The following is a 12,338-nucleotide window of genomic DNA, read 5'->3' on the forward strand; positions in this document are numbered from 1 at the left end:
TCAAAAGAAATTGTGTAAAGTAGAATGAGACCAACAGTGACAGCGATTAATGTCTTGCTTGTTTGTTTGTTTTTAATGTAAAAGTGGAGATCAAATCCAGGACCTCCCATCTGTTTTCTAAGCACTGAGCTACAACCCCAGCCCTCTCTGAAGTCTAGTATGTATTATGTATCGTGTGTTGGCATACCATCAGGCAGCTGTTACTGAGCTCTTAGGAGTCTTCTTTCCCACACAAATCTTCCTGTGTGCAGACCTTTCATTATTATCTTTCTCTGTCTATTCCATGAATCTCACTGAACACTAGCTCAATATACTTTCTAGCTGCCTCTTATTATTATTGCTAATATAAAATTGAAAGGATTTTTTTAAAATAATTCCTGCAATAACTAACTTCATGTCCTATTATAATTCAAAAGGTAGTAAATAAGGTGTGTCATAGTCCTGAAAATGAATTACACTTTCTTGATGAAATCCTTCTCTGTGCTATCATTAGGGCAATGGAAAACAATGTCATCATTTCTGACATCAGAGGAAGTAAGACTGTAGATAAGAAAGGGCAGGTAAGGCTTCATCTATCATCCAGCACAAGCAGAGGGATTGATCCTGGGTCTGTCCTTCCCACAGTTACCCTCCCTCTTTCCTCATCTCCTCAGTGCTCCTTCCCTTTTGCACTATTAATACTGTTCCCATCTGCCACCAACCAGCAGTCCTCTTGGAACACACACATATATGCACACACTCACACACGCACACCTTAGAAGGTACTGAGTCATTATGAGACTGCAGTGATGCCTCAGAGGTCTAGAGCATTTGCTGCTCTTTTTATCACCATCATCATCATTATTACCATTATTTATTTTTCTTATTTTACATATCGATCCCAGTTCTCTCCCTCCCATGGCCCCCAACCACCCTCCCATCCCATTCCCCCCACCACCACTTCACAGGGAGGGTGATCAAATCTGCCAAGTCATTGGGAGTAGGGACTAGGCTCTCCCTCCCTCCTGCCTCTAGGTTAAGGGAATATCCCTCCATGGGGAATGTGCTCCCAAAGTCCTTTTGTGCACCAGGGATATATCCTGGTTCCATTGTCAGAAGTCTCTTAGACTGCCCATGCCTATTAACTGAGACCCGTCTGAGTCAGTCCAATGCTGGTTTCCCAGATATCAGTCTGGGGGTCCATTAGCTCCCCTTGTTCAGGTCAGCTGTCTCTGTAGATCTCTGTAGCCCGGTCTTGTCCCCATTTTCTGATCACTTCTCCCTCTCTGCATCTAGATTCCAGTTCGAGTTCAACTCAGTATTTAGCTGTGGATGTCTGCTTCTGTTTCCATCAGCTACTAGATGAGGGGTCTATGATAGTAGCTAAGTTATCTCATTATCAGGAAAGGGTAGCCTTTCCACTGTTGCTCAGATTGTTAGTTGTGATTATCCTTGTACATCTCTGAACATTTCTCTAGAGTCAGTTTTCTCTTCAAACCTATAATACTTCCATCTTTTACGGCATATCTCTCTCTCTCTCTCTCTCTCTCTCTCTCTCTCTCTCTCTCTCTCTCTCTCTCTCTCTTTCTCTGGTCTATTCCTCCCCTGCCTCAATCTTCCTAGTCCCACGTTTTCCTCTCCTCCCCTTCTCTTTCTCCTAGCTCCCTCTCCAAAGGATACAATCAGTTTCTTGTACCCATATGGCAGCTTCTGTCTTTAAGTCCAGTTCTAGGGAATCTGATGCCCTCTTCTGGTTCAATCAGGATGGGGCATGCATATAGTACATATGTATGCATGCAAGCAAAACAAGTATACACATAAAATAAAATAAATCTTAAAAATAAAAAATCAACCATAGGACACAGGAGGACCCAGGCACCAGCTCTCCTCTGGTGGGGGAACCTGTTGAAACAGCCTATACCTGCTGCTATAGTTCCTTTTCCTGTTCTTGTGATATTACCATGTGAAACTACCCTGGCAAAGACATCTTAAAGGAGAGAGAGATTGCCGTTAAATAAGGATCAGGATAAACAAATAGGCAGAATAGATGTTTATTCAGGGAGAAATAACTTACAACCTAGACAGATGAACACCAGGAAATTCCATCCGATGCTATCCTGTCCAAGTCAGCAAGAGAGCTTTTCCCGACTCTCCCTCTGACCTCCTTCCACAGGTCACTTCCGCCCATGGCTCCACCCCCCAATGGGCGTGGTCAGTGCCACAGAAGGGCTATCTCACTACAGGAGAGAGGATTTATTTCAGCTCACAGTTCAAGGTTATAAGCCATCATAGAGAGGAAATCACATTGGCAAGAGCTGGAGAGAGCCATCAGGAAATGGCAATAATTGATGCATAGGTGTGTCTACTCTGTTTGCCTCTTCATTTTTTCAGTCCAGTATCCCAGTAAGAAAACAGTTCCACCCACAGTGTATGGGTCTCCCCACCCCAATTATGTAATTGATACATTCCTCCAAGAGACCCATTTCCATGTGATTCTGGATTCTGTCAAGTTGATAGTTACTACCTGAGGAGACCTCTGACTTGCCTTAGGAATTGATTGTGACCCAGAACAGAACTCAAAATTGTGTTTTGTGCTTGGTAATGATTCCAAGAATTCTCTTCACTGCATTAAGCCAAGAAGCTCACTGATACCACCACCTTCAAGAGATGTGGCTTATTTGTACCATCCACAAACAAATGCATACTTTTTGGCCAAAATGATGACCTTCTTCATTTGATGGGGAAGCAAATGCAGGATGATGATACCAGATGAAAACTCAATAGTAGCACAATAGTAGCTTTCTTTGAATGATTCCCTGTGAAATCGCCTATTTCCCATCCTTATTGTAACTTGACTAATTGCTTAATAATTCCGTTTAAAGGCCATTATTTCTGCAAACATCAATCCATTAGTCCTGGTTTTCAGGTTTAAAATCCCCTTTGATTCTTAGACTTTCTCCTGCGTCTTCTTGCCATGTGCCTGCTGTCTGGGCCACATTCTAATGACACAAATAGAATGCCTTCAAAAAGGTGTTCAGCAGATCAAGGTGTCTCTTTGTGTCTGCAGCATAAGTAATGTAATCCATGTCCTTGAACAGTACCTGTGATTAGAGAGCTCTAAGAATGTGTCTTTTAAAAACCAGCTTCTGTGCTGAACCATGAAGCTATGATCATAGCCACCTTATCCCCTCCTACAGCAAGAGACACTCTGTACTTGACATAGTGAGAGGCTATAGTAAAATCAGATTATGAACGTGGCAACCCACCATTGCCTAGGAAAAACAAAACTAAAGTAAAATTCTTCTCAAAGCAGTGGTCTTCTTAGGGTACTACAGTGAAGCCATAGACCTTGTATGGTGGAAGAATGAATTGCTTAATGCTGAACAAGACTGGTATGTCTATTACAGGGAGCAGCTGAACAAGACTGGTATGTCTATTACAGGGAACCAGTTTGCTTCCAGAAACACAACTTGTGCCTTACCTGTTCTGGCAAAGGGGATGTATATTCTAGCATGTTCCCCATTATCTTTCCCTTCTATAATCTACCAGAGGGAAATTTACAATTCCCTTTCTTTCTGTGTGAAGGATGGTTTGAGTGTCTAACTTTCAAAAGTCTTTGCCCAGATGCTTTTAAACCAAAAATGAGCCAGCACAGGAATTCCATGCTTTCTTGTCACTTCAAGAACAGGCCTAGATCTTCTATCCTGAAAACTTCCTTGGACCAGTGATATGTAGAATAATAATTAAAAAAAACAAGAGGATCACATGGAAAGCTAGAAGGTGACAGTCTGTACACCAGGGTCACTGCAGAGGGAGGAACACTGAGAGCAGACAGCTCCTTACTGGGAAACCTATGCTATTTCCATGGGTGTTTTGAAGGCATGGACATGAAGGAGTGCACCATTGGGAGGTAGGTAAAGAAAATAGGACTCACTTAAAAGCAAAGAACAAATTGTACACCAATCTTTGCCCAACTAGCACTTTTTCTGTGAGTTAAGAGAGTCTATTTCTGTTAACCCCAGATATACAGAGAATGACAAACCAAAGAAACAATTCCACCCAAGGTGAGCCAGTTTGTTTGACTGAATGACATGGCATGTCAATGTACCAACAGTTATAAAACCTATGAATCTTCTCTCCCTCTCCTAAATAGGCCTGGTGATTCCTCCCTCCTCCCATGAGGGAATGCTACTGGGCCCAATCTTTTATTCGAGTGACCACAGCTGTTCTGATTTCAACACAGCCATGCCACGCTCAGAGGACAAAGTTCCACAACATGACCACAGAGAGTGATGAGCAGAGGCCCATTCCATCAAGGTCATCCAAAGGCATTTCACTTGAAAGTTTCCTTTAGTCTAAGATGTCACATACCTCTCAGAGTCCCATCCTTTCTCTTTGGATCACAACGCCCTGCCAAGTGAGGTGATGTCTCTGATAAAGGATGAAAACTACAGAAAGCTGCCCTCTTGTATGGCTGGACCAGCGAGAGGTGCTCACTGCTACTCATCAGTGCCTTTCAGCAGTTCTCTGAGAGGCACAGGATCGAGCAACAGAAATCTCATCTGCCCAGAGCACACAGCCTGAGGGTGTAGATAGAGCTTGAATTACTGGTATGAACCAGGCTTTTGGGTTAGTTGATCTATTTGTATACAATGATTTCTATTTATCATTCTTCAAATCCCACTCTGAATTACTTTGAGATAATCTAGAATTTGAAATGATATCCTCAAAGAACTATAATAACCCCTTGCCTCTTTTACTTTGTCCCCTCCTGAATTAGTTTTCTTACTGAATAACTAAAATTCTCTGAGTCTTTGACTTTCTATGCATTTTTATTCCTCTGGCCTCAGTTGTGTTGCCTAAGGAAGCCAAAGATACAATTAACAACATAACTGTTTTTGAATTCTTAGAGAATTCTGGTATTAACTGGGACTGTCCTGTGCTTTATGTGTGTCACTCAACGGCATCCTCACCTCATGAGGCAAGTGCTACTGTTAGGCCCATTTGCAGGGTCAAACAGCTAGCAAGGGGCAGGGCCAAGGAATGAGCCCAGCCAGCCTGGTCTTGGGACTGAGTCTTCACTCACTACAAACCTCTCCTCCATCTGAGTCCCTGTGCAATGTAAATGGAATTCCAAACAGGAGTGTTGCCTTTGGAAGATAGAGCTCTGAACTGACTTTACCTTTAACTATTCTCTTTTTCCCTCCCACACTCTCAGATGATGGAAATGCTTAAGGCAAACTAAGGTAGTATGAGACCTCACCATGTAAGCATGGCTCCTCGTGGGTACAGCTATGTTTTGTGCGCTTCTGCCTTCCATCCCTGCATGATTGTTCAGCTGTTCTCCGATTCCCGCTTCTAGCGCTTGGCACTTGGGCCGCATGAACTGGTTTTTTTGTTTTTTTTTTTGTTTGTTTGTTTGTTTGTTTGTTTTGTTTTGTTTTTTTAAGCCATAGATCCTTTGTCTTTGTTCCTGATTTTATAGCTGAGCTTTACCCACACACAAAGTCTGGCTCAGGATAAAAACCAGAGAATAAGTGACTGTCTAGCCTGGTATCTTCCCAGCAAGCTGGAAGTGCTGGGGAATACAATGGGTTATGATTTTGGGGCATTAAGTTGGGAATTGTAAGCTTTAGGAATGTTAGGCACTTACCCATACCTAAGTGTGACAGACCACTCCAAGGTGGAGAACTCCAAGGCTTTACACAGCCCATGACCTTTATCAAGTACCAGGCCTGTTTGGTGTTCTCTGAAGCCAGGGTTCTTAAATGGACTACTGCTCTGTCCATAAGAGTCCATCACACAGGGTAACAGAAGCTATAGAAAGGGGTGGGAATCTTTTCATTTCTTGATTTTCTCTCTGTACATAGTATATAAGAACAAACATATATATGTGGAGAATAAAGCACACTATGAAAGAGAAAGGATGATGACTTTAAATGAGCTAAAGCATGCCTTCATTTTACACACACACACACACACACACACAACTCCACTTAGTGTCCCTTGATCCTACACAAACCATATCTACATTCTCAGTATATTTAATATAGGACAAACCGAATTTCTAGGATAAGAAAATTGATAAGGGGAGATAGTTGTGCCTAACAAGCGTATATCTGGAACATTTAAAATTCAGCTCCTGTAGTAAAGTGCTTGCCCCAGGTTCAATTCCCAGTACACCAAATAAAACAAAATGCAGTCCTGCCTTGCATCTGTTCCCCATCACACCTGCACCCTTGCATGTGTGCAGCTACCTGACTACAGTTTAGTTTGGACCTTGAAACACCTCATGTTCTCAATTTCGGTATGTGTTGACATTATTGAACTACATATTCTTAAATGATGAAAATTTAAATTGAAGATGCTCTCAGGGGAGCTCATGAAACTCCAGTCTGATAGTTGGGAAACCAGCATAGGACGGACCCAGACCCCCTGAATGTGGGTGTTACTTAGGTGGACTGGGCAGTCTATGGGGTCCCTGGTAGTGGATCAATATTTATCCTTAGTATATGAATGGGCTTTGGGAGCCCATTCCACATAGAGGAATATTCTCTCAGCTTAAACACATGGGGGAGGGTGTAGGCCCTTCTCCAAATGATATGACAGACTTTGAAGATTCCCCCATGGAAGGACTCACCCTCCCTGGGGAGCAGAAAGGGGATGGGCTGTTGTTAGGGAAGGGAACAGGGGAGGAGAAGAAGGTAAGGAAACTGGGATTGATATGTAAAACAAGCTTGTTTCAAACTTAAATAAAAATATTATTATTAAATAAATAAAACTTAAAATTAAAGATGTTCTCATGACATAGAGCCATGAACTGCCCAAACAGTGTCTGAAACCCAAACTATGTAGTGTCAAGAACCCAACCCACTATTTAGACATGCAGAGAGCCAAAAGTTATTAGGGATGGATCTTCTGCTCTGACCCTTTAGTGACTGAGACTTCACAATAGAAAATAGTTTGTCCCAGATGGAGTAGAGGCAGATGAAAACCTCACCCTCCTCTTTCCACCAATGCATCCTATCAGCACAGGGTCAGCGTTCCTTTCTCTCCAGGCAGAATAACACACAGAGCTCTGGGAAACTTTGTAAACATAGAAGTTAGCAAGTCTGCATCCCCAGAAAGGGTCTCAGGTCCTTTCATGACTCTGCCACTGGAGACGTTGGCAAACTGAGATAATGTGGCTCCCTGAATCATAGATTCCTTGTTTGTAAATTCAGAACAGCTAGCTGCTAGAAGTGCACGTGCCAAGTTCGCTCATTAATTGCTTTATTAACACTGACTTGCTCATTGAGCTGGTTTGGGGGCAGTTTCCATCTGAATTTCCCATAGTAAGTTACAGGGAAAGTCAGTTTAGCTGTGCAAATAGGGACAGGCTGGAAAAGTCAGAGCTGATTCTGTTGTTAACTGAAGGAAAATAAGGCCAAAAGAGGGAAAAGATACAATGAGAAGTAAGTGTGGGGCTTGCTTTACCCAGTCCTAACAAACTCATGTAGACATGCATGTTTCAGGTTTAGCTGTCTTATTTCTGACATCTGGAAACATTTCAGGGAATACACAGATATCCTGGTGACTATTTCCTAGGATACTGCTCACTAACTGAGCTCTAGAACACAGCACGTGAAGGTCACAGCCTCTCTTTTCTAGTTGTTGCTAAATTAAAGAGGCCAAGAACTCTACAATAGAGAATAACCTAAAAGCCAAAAGGGCAGCCATAGAAATACACATGTCAAGTGTTCACCTCATTTCTGAGCTATATCACTCACACAGTTATGTACACAGTTATGAAAATGCCAACGTTACTAAATATGCCATGTCTTTTTCACAGTGATCTCTTTTCCATAGCAAATGCATGGCACCATTTGATGAACCATTTATAGGGGACAAAGAATCATCACTGAATATAACAATTTGGCCCACTTGAGTTTTAAATGAAACTTTTCCCCAAATGGGCTTCAGGAACCTTCTAGGGGTCTACAGTGATTCAAAGCTGACTAGGAGGAGAGGACAAGATGTGGAGTGTCACAGAGTTAATGTGGTGTTTACGCCAGAGATTCAGAACCCACTGGGTGAAACCCAGCAAAGCAGAACCACTGTGAACTAGGGGGTGTTGCTAGAGTGAAATCTGAGCTCCAGAATGTTGGTCAAGAAGAGGCTTGGAAGAGGTCTGTGTACAGGGAAGTGTGAAGGGATTCCTAAAACTGTATCTGAGGGCATTTTGCTTAAGACTGGAAATGCAACCCGTTCTGTGGAGACCGAAGCAACTACAAACTGTAGAAATAAATACGCCAGTCTCTTCCAGGCAACAGCAATGTCCTGGTGTCACTAGTCTTGGCCTTTGGGAGAGCTATAACACTTTCTGAAAAAGAAAATACCACCTCTAGGAAGCCACACAAAGCCAGTCATCCCATTAAGGATGCTGAGTAGATATCAGCTCTTTACCCAATACTTCTTTTACCAGAGTGCTCCCTGAACAAATCAGCCAGCTAGGAGTTAGAAAGCAGCAGGGTGTGTTTTGTTTTTTTAAGCTTGTTCCCACTCCGTTCTAAGAAGGGGAGGTCTAAGAAAATCACTGTCCTATTGAGATCTCAAGTGGTGAAACTGGGACTGCAGGTGAAGAAAGGGAAAGCAAAGAAATGAAAGGAGCAAAGAGAGAGAAGGAGGAAAGATGAGGTCCTGTGAGACTTTACCCCTGCTGACCCACAGCCTGAAATTCTGTGCCTGAGACCTCTGAAATATCAGGTAGGGTTTGGTAACCTTTCACCCAGACATCATTTCAGAAATAGATTCTCCAAAGCAAGCCACCCATGCCACAGAGAACTCTGCATACCTTAGCATGTAGTTACTCCAAAACAGTTCTGGAACCTACCAAGAATGCTCTAGATTCGTCCAGTCCTTTGCTTCTTTTTCCTGGGGGAAACTGGGCCTCCAAGAGTCACAAGAACCTTGGTGTCAACACACTCACACTTGTGCACCTGATCCTAGACAGTCCTGAAGGCTGGTCTGCCACCTGAGGGCCAGTGGCCTTGCACTACAGACCCTGTTCTTGTCCTTCCACACAGACAGGAAGCAACCCTACCACCACGGCAGCCTCCAGCACTGACTCTTGGGGCTTCCCAGTAAATATATTACGCCTGACAGACAGGAAACTAAGCTGCTTTCATTGTTCTCGACAAGACAAGCCCCCTAGACAAGCAACAACATCATCCAGAAGCTAGTTCCAAATTAAATGATTGTGCTCCAGACCTAGGGATTAAACACACTGGTGGTCTGTCCCAGGTGCTGTCTAGGTGACAGTGTGAGAGGCTACTGCTACACACTGACTTGCAAGATAGCAACTCTATATATTTCAAACTTGGCTTCTGGCCCTGCCCCCACGGAGATGATGCTAAAATCCTTTCTTCCACTAAACTTCCAGTGTGATTCTGATGAGAGGACCCCACAAGTTTCCCCTTAAACAAAATTTTCTCTGGAGAAAGGAAGTGCTCTCAGCAGTTTTTAAGCAGTCAGTCTGAAGTTGGAAATAAACATTCTAACTTATTACCAGGCCTGGAAGAATGTGAAGTACTACAGGTTCTCTGGGACTGTAGATGGGGACCCATTGGCCCTTTGAAAAATTAGTCCTTCCTTATTGCCCCTGTAGGGGCAATCACAGTAAAGTGTGCCTCCGAGGCCACAGTTGGGGGTGGGGAGTGGACTGCTGGACAAGCAGCAAGACAAAGATGCTGATGTCGTGGTGCCTGGGGTTCTGGGCAGGTGGCTGGCTCCCACAGAGTCTGTACCATGATAGGGTGGGAGTCTGGGCTGAGCATGGCTGCCCTTTCTTCTTATTCTCCCCACACCTACAGGTGCTTTCCAGTGGGACCAAAGAGGAAGATGTATTGTAATTGTAATGCCACTAAAAAAAAAAATTTAACTAGTTTTTTAGACTTTGAAGTTCTAGGCTGGGATGTAGGCCAGTTGGTAGAGAGCTTGTCCAGCACACGTGAAGCCACGGGTTCAATACAAGCACATGATACTCCCAGTACTGGGGAGGTAGAGGTTCAGGATCATCCAAAGCTACACAGCGAGTTGGAGACCAATCTGAGCTCCATAATTATGCTTTAAAAGAGGCAGAAGGCTGTAAGTACTCTTGGCCTTATAGCTGTAGCACTAGTCACACTTTAAAAAAAGAGTTTCTACTCATGATGATCTCTGTTTCCCTGCTTCTCCCATACTTCCTTCTCTGCTCTTTTTTTTTTTTTTTTTTTTTTTTTTTTTTTTCCTGCTGCTTTCTTCCTGTTGGGCTCCCTGCAGTTCTAGGAAATGAGTATTCCCCACATATACCCAAATGGAAATCTCCCCAGCACTGAGTGCTGAGACCACTGCATCCAGGCAGGAAAGAACTCCTAAATTAACTATAAACTGATAATTAAAAGACAGAGATAGAGAAAGGGGGAAAGGAAAAGAGAAAAAATGCAGTGTCCAGAGAAGCTATAAATGTAGGGATGGGGAATATTCATTGTAGAAAATTTATTTTCGTATCCAGAAAAGTATTCAAATTTACACACACACACACCCTGTTGCTCCTTTTCCCACCTCCCCTGCTACTGCAGAGTAGGTTCCGTACTACTCTCCTGCACTCTGGACCATTCATCAGTACCTAACTGGCCTCTCTCCCATCTTCCTTGTACTTGCCCAGAAGTCATTGCTGCACATGGCCCCAGGCAGGAGTCTAACAGATATGGATGCTAGACCTATCCTGCAGAACCTCAGGACAGGGCTGACAGAAAAATGGCCATCCCTACCTAATGCTGGCAGGGCCAGGATACCAGAGCTCAGTGAGTGCACTGTTTACCTCTCAGGGAGTTTCCAATGCCTTTGAGAGAACCTGCTATCAGTTGGAGATACAATCAGTGGGGAGGAGGCTTCCTCAGGGGATGGGGAAAGAGGCCTTCCAAAAAGGGGGAGGGGGACACAATGTGTTAGACCAATAGCTTAACAGGAAAGTGAATCTGAAAAGCCAAAAAGCCTGAGCAACAACCTATGAGGCTCGGGCTCCTTTTCCTAAGGAATGTAAAGCCCTGTTGACTAGCACCTCAGAGCCTCTCTGCCCCTGGAGAGTGCTAATTACTCCTTCTGACCTCACTGAGTGTTTGTTGTTGTTTTGTTGTTTTGTTTTGTTTTTTGTTGTTGATTTTTCCTTAGCTAGATCAAGACATCCTGTAGCAACAATGTGTGTGTGTGTGTGTGTGTGTGTGTGTGTGTGTGTGTGTGTGTGTGTGTGTAGAGAGAGAGAGAGAGAAGAGAGATAGACTGCACCACCTGGATTTTATTGACTACACAAATGAGTTAAATGCACCTGGATTTGAAGCAGGGGTTGTCTAATGTGAAGATGAAAATGATGCTAAGAATTTTTAGTTTTATTTACTTAAATGGCATTAAATACAAAAATTAAAAATCTGTGACAAGGTACAGAGAAGGGAGGGAAAGGTCAGCACCTCCCTTAGCACTTTTTCCTGTTCTCTGAAGTTTTCATTTAGCACTGGGTCAGTACAGTTTGTAAGCTGTGCCCAGCCTCCTCTGAACTGAGGATGACCACATGTGCTCCCACACAGTGCTAGAGATGAGATTGTAACCCTGGAGGGGTTGGTTCCAGTTCCCAAATCTAGGAGCTGCAACTTATTGAGGCTTTGCCTGTCTTGTTTTGGTTTGTTGAGGTTTTTATTTTGTTTCTGAGGGGGGCTTGCTTTGTTTTTGTTTTTGTTTTTGTTTTGTTTGTTTGTTTTTAAACTGTATCTCACTAAGTTTCTCTGACTAGCCTCAAATTCATTATATAGCTCAGGCTAACATCCAACTTAAAAGCCCCTATCTCAGCCTCCCAAGTGCTGGGACTACTGGAAGGTGCCACCACACCTAGCATATATTACTAAAAATGGCATTAAATTTTAATGTCTTACATATTCACCTACAGAAAAAGGAAAAAAGAAAAGGGGGAAAACTAGAAATAACAGAACAAAGAGACATTGGCATTTAGAAAAACTATAAAGGAAGAGAAATAATGCCTTTCATCACCCTGAACAGCTGAGACAGACATACCTGCAAAGAAAAACACAAATTAACAAACAAAACCTAAACAGGTTTATTAATGTTTATACCTGTGTATACATGAGAGCTACACAGAGACCTGAGAGAAACTCAAAGACATGGTGGTAATGAATTCAGTCTTACCATTTTAAACTGGAAGGCAGTGATGGGAAATTTAGTAAAGAATTCTACAATGATTTCTGTGCAGTTGTCTCCAGTGTTCAGATGCATCCTGCTCTTCCTGTTGCAGAGAGGAGATTGTTTATTCACATAAATGACTCTAACAAAAG

General features: G+C 43.0%; 1 protein-coding gene across 2 annotated transcripts in view; it reads left to right on the forward strand.

The window, feature by feature from the left end:
* Lhfpl3 (LHFPL tetraspan subfamily member 3) overlaps positions 1 to 12,338 on the forward strand; it is a 488,475-nt gene that overhangs the window by 442,510 nt on the left and 33,627 nt on the right. The window contains exon 3 of one of the 2 annotated variants that reach the window (XM_051174832.1): positions 5,198 to 5,225. The exons of the other annotated variant lie outside the window; for it this stretch is intronic. Within the exon in view, the coding sequence (XP_051030789.1) occupies positions 5,198 to 5,214 (17 nt within the window). The 3' untranslated portion in view covers positions 5,215 to 5,225. Of the gene's footprint in view, positions 1 to 5,197; positions 5,226 to 12,338 lie in introns of those variants that run through there. 2 annotated transcript variants of the gene reach the window in all.

The sequence above is a fragment of the Phodopus roborovskii genome, unplaced genomic scaffold (genome assembly GCF_943737965.1).
Source record: "Phodopus roborovskii unplaced genomic scaffold, PHOROB, whole genome shotgun sequence".
Taxonomy (NCBI): Eukaryota; Metazoa; Chordata; class Mammalia; order Rodentia; family Cricetidae; genus Phodopus; species Phodopus roborovskii.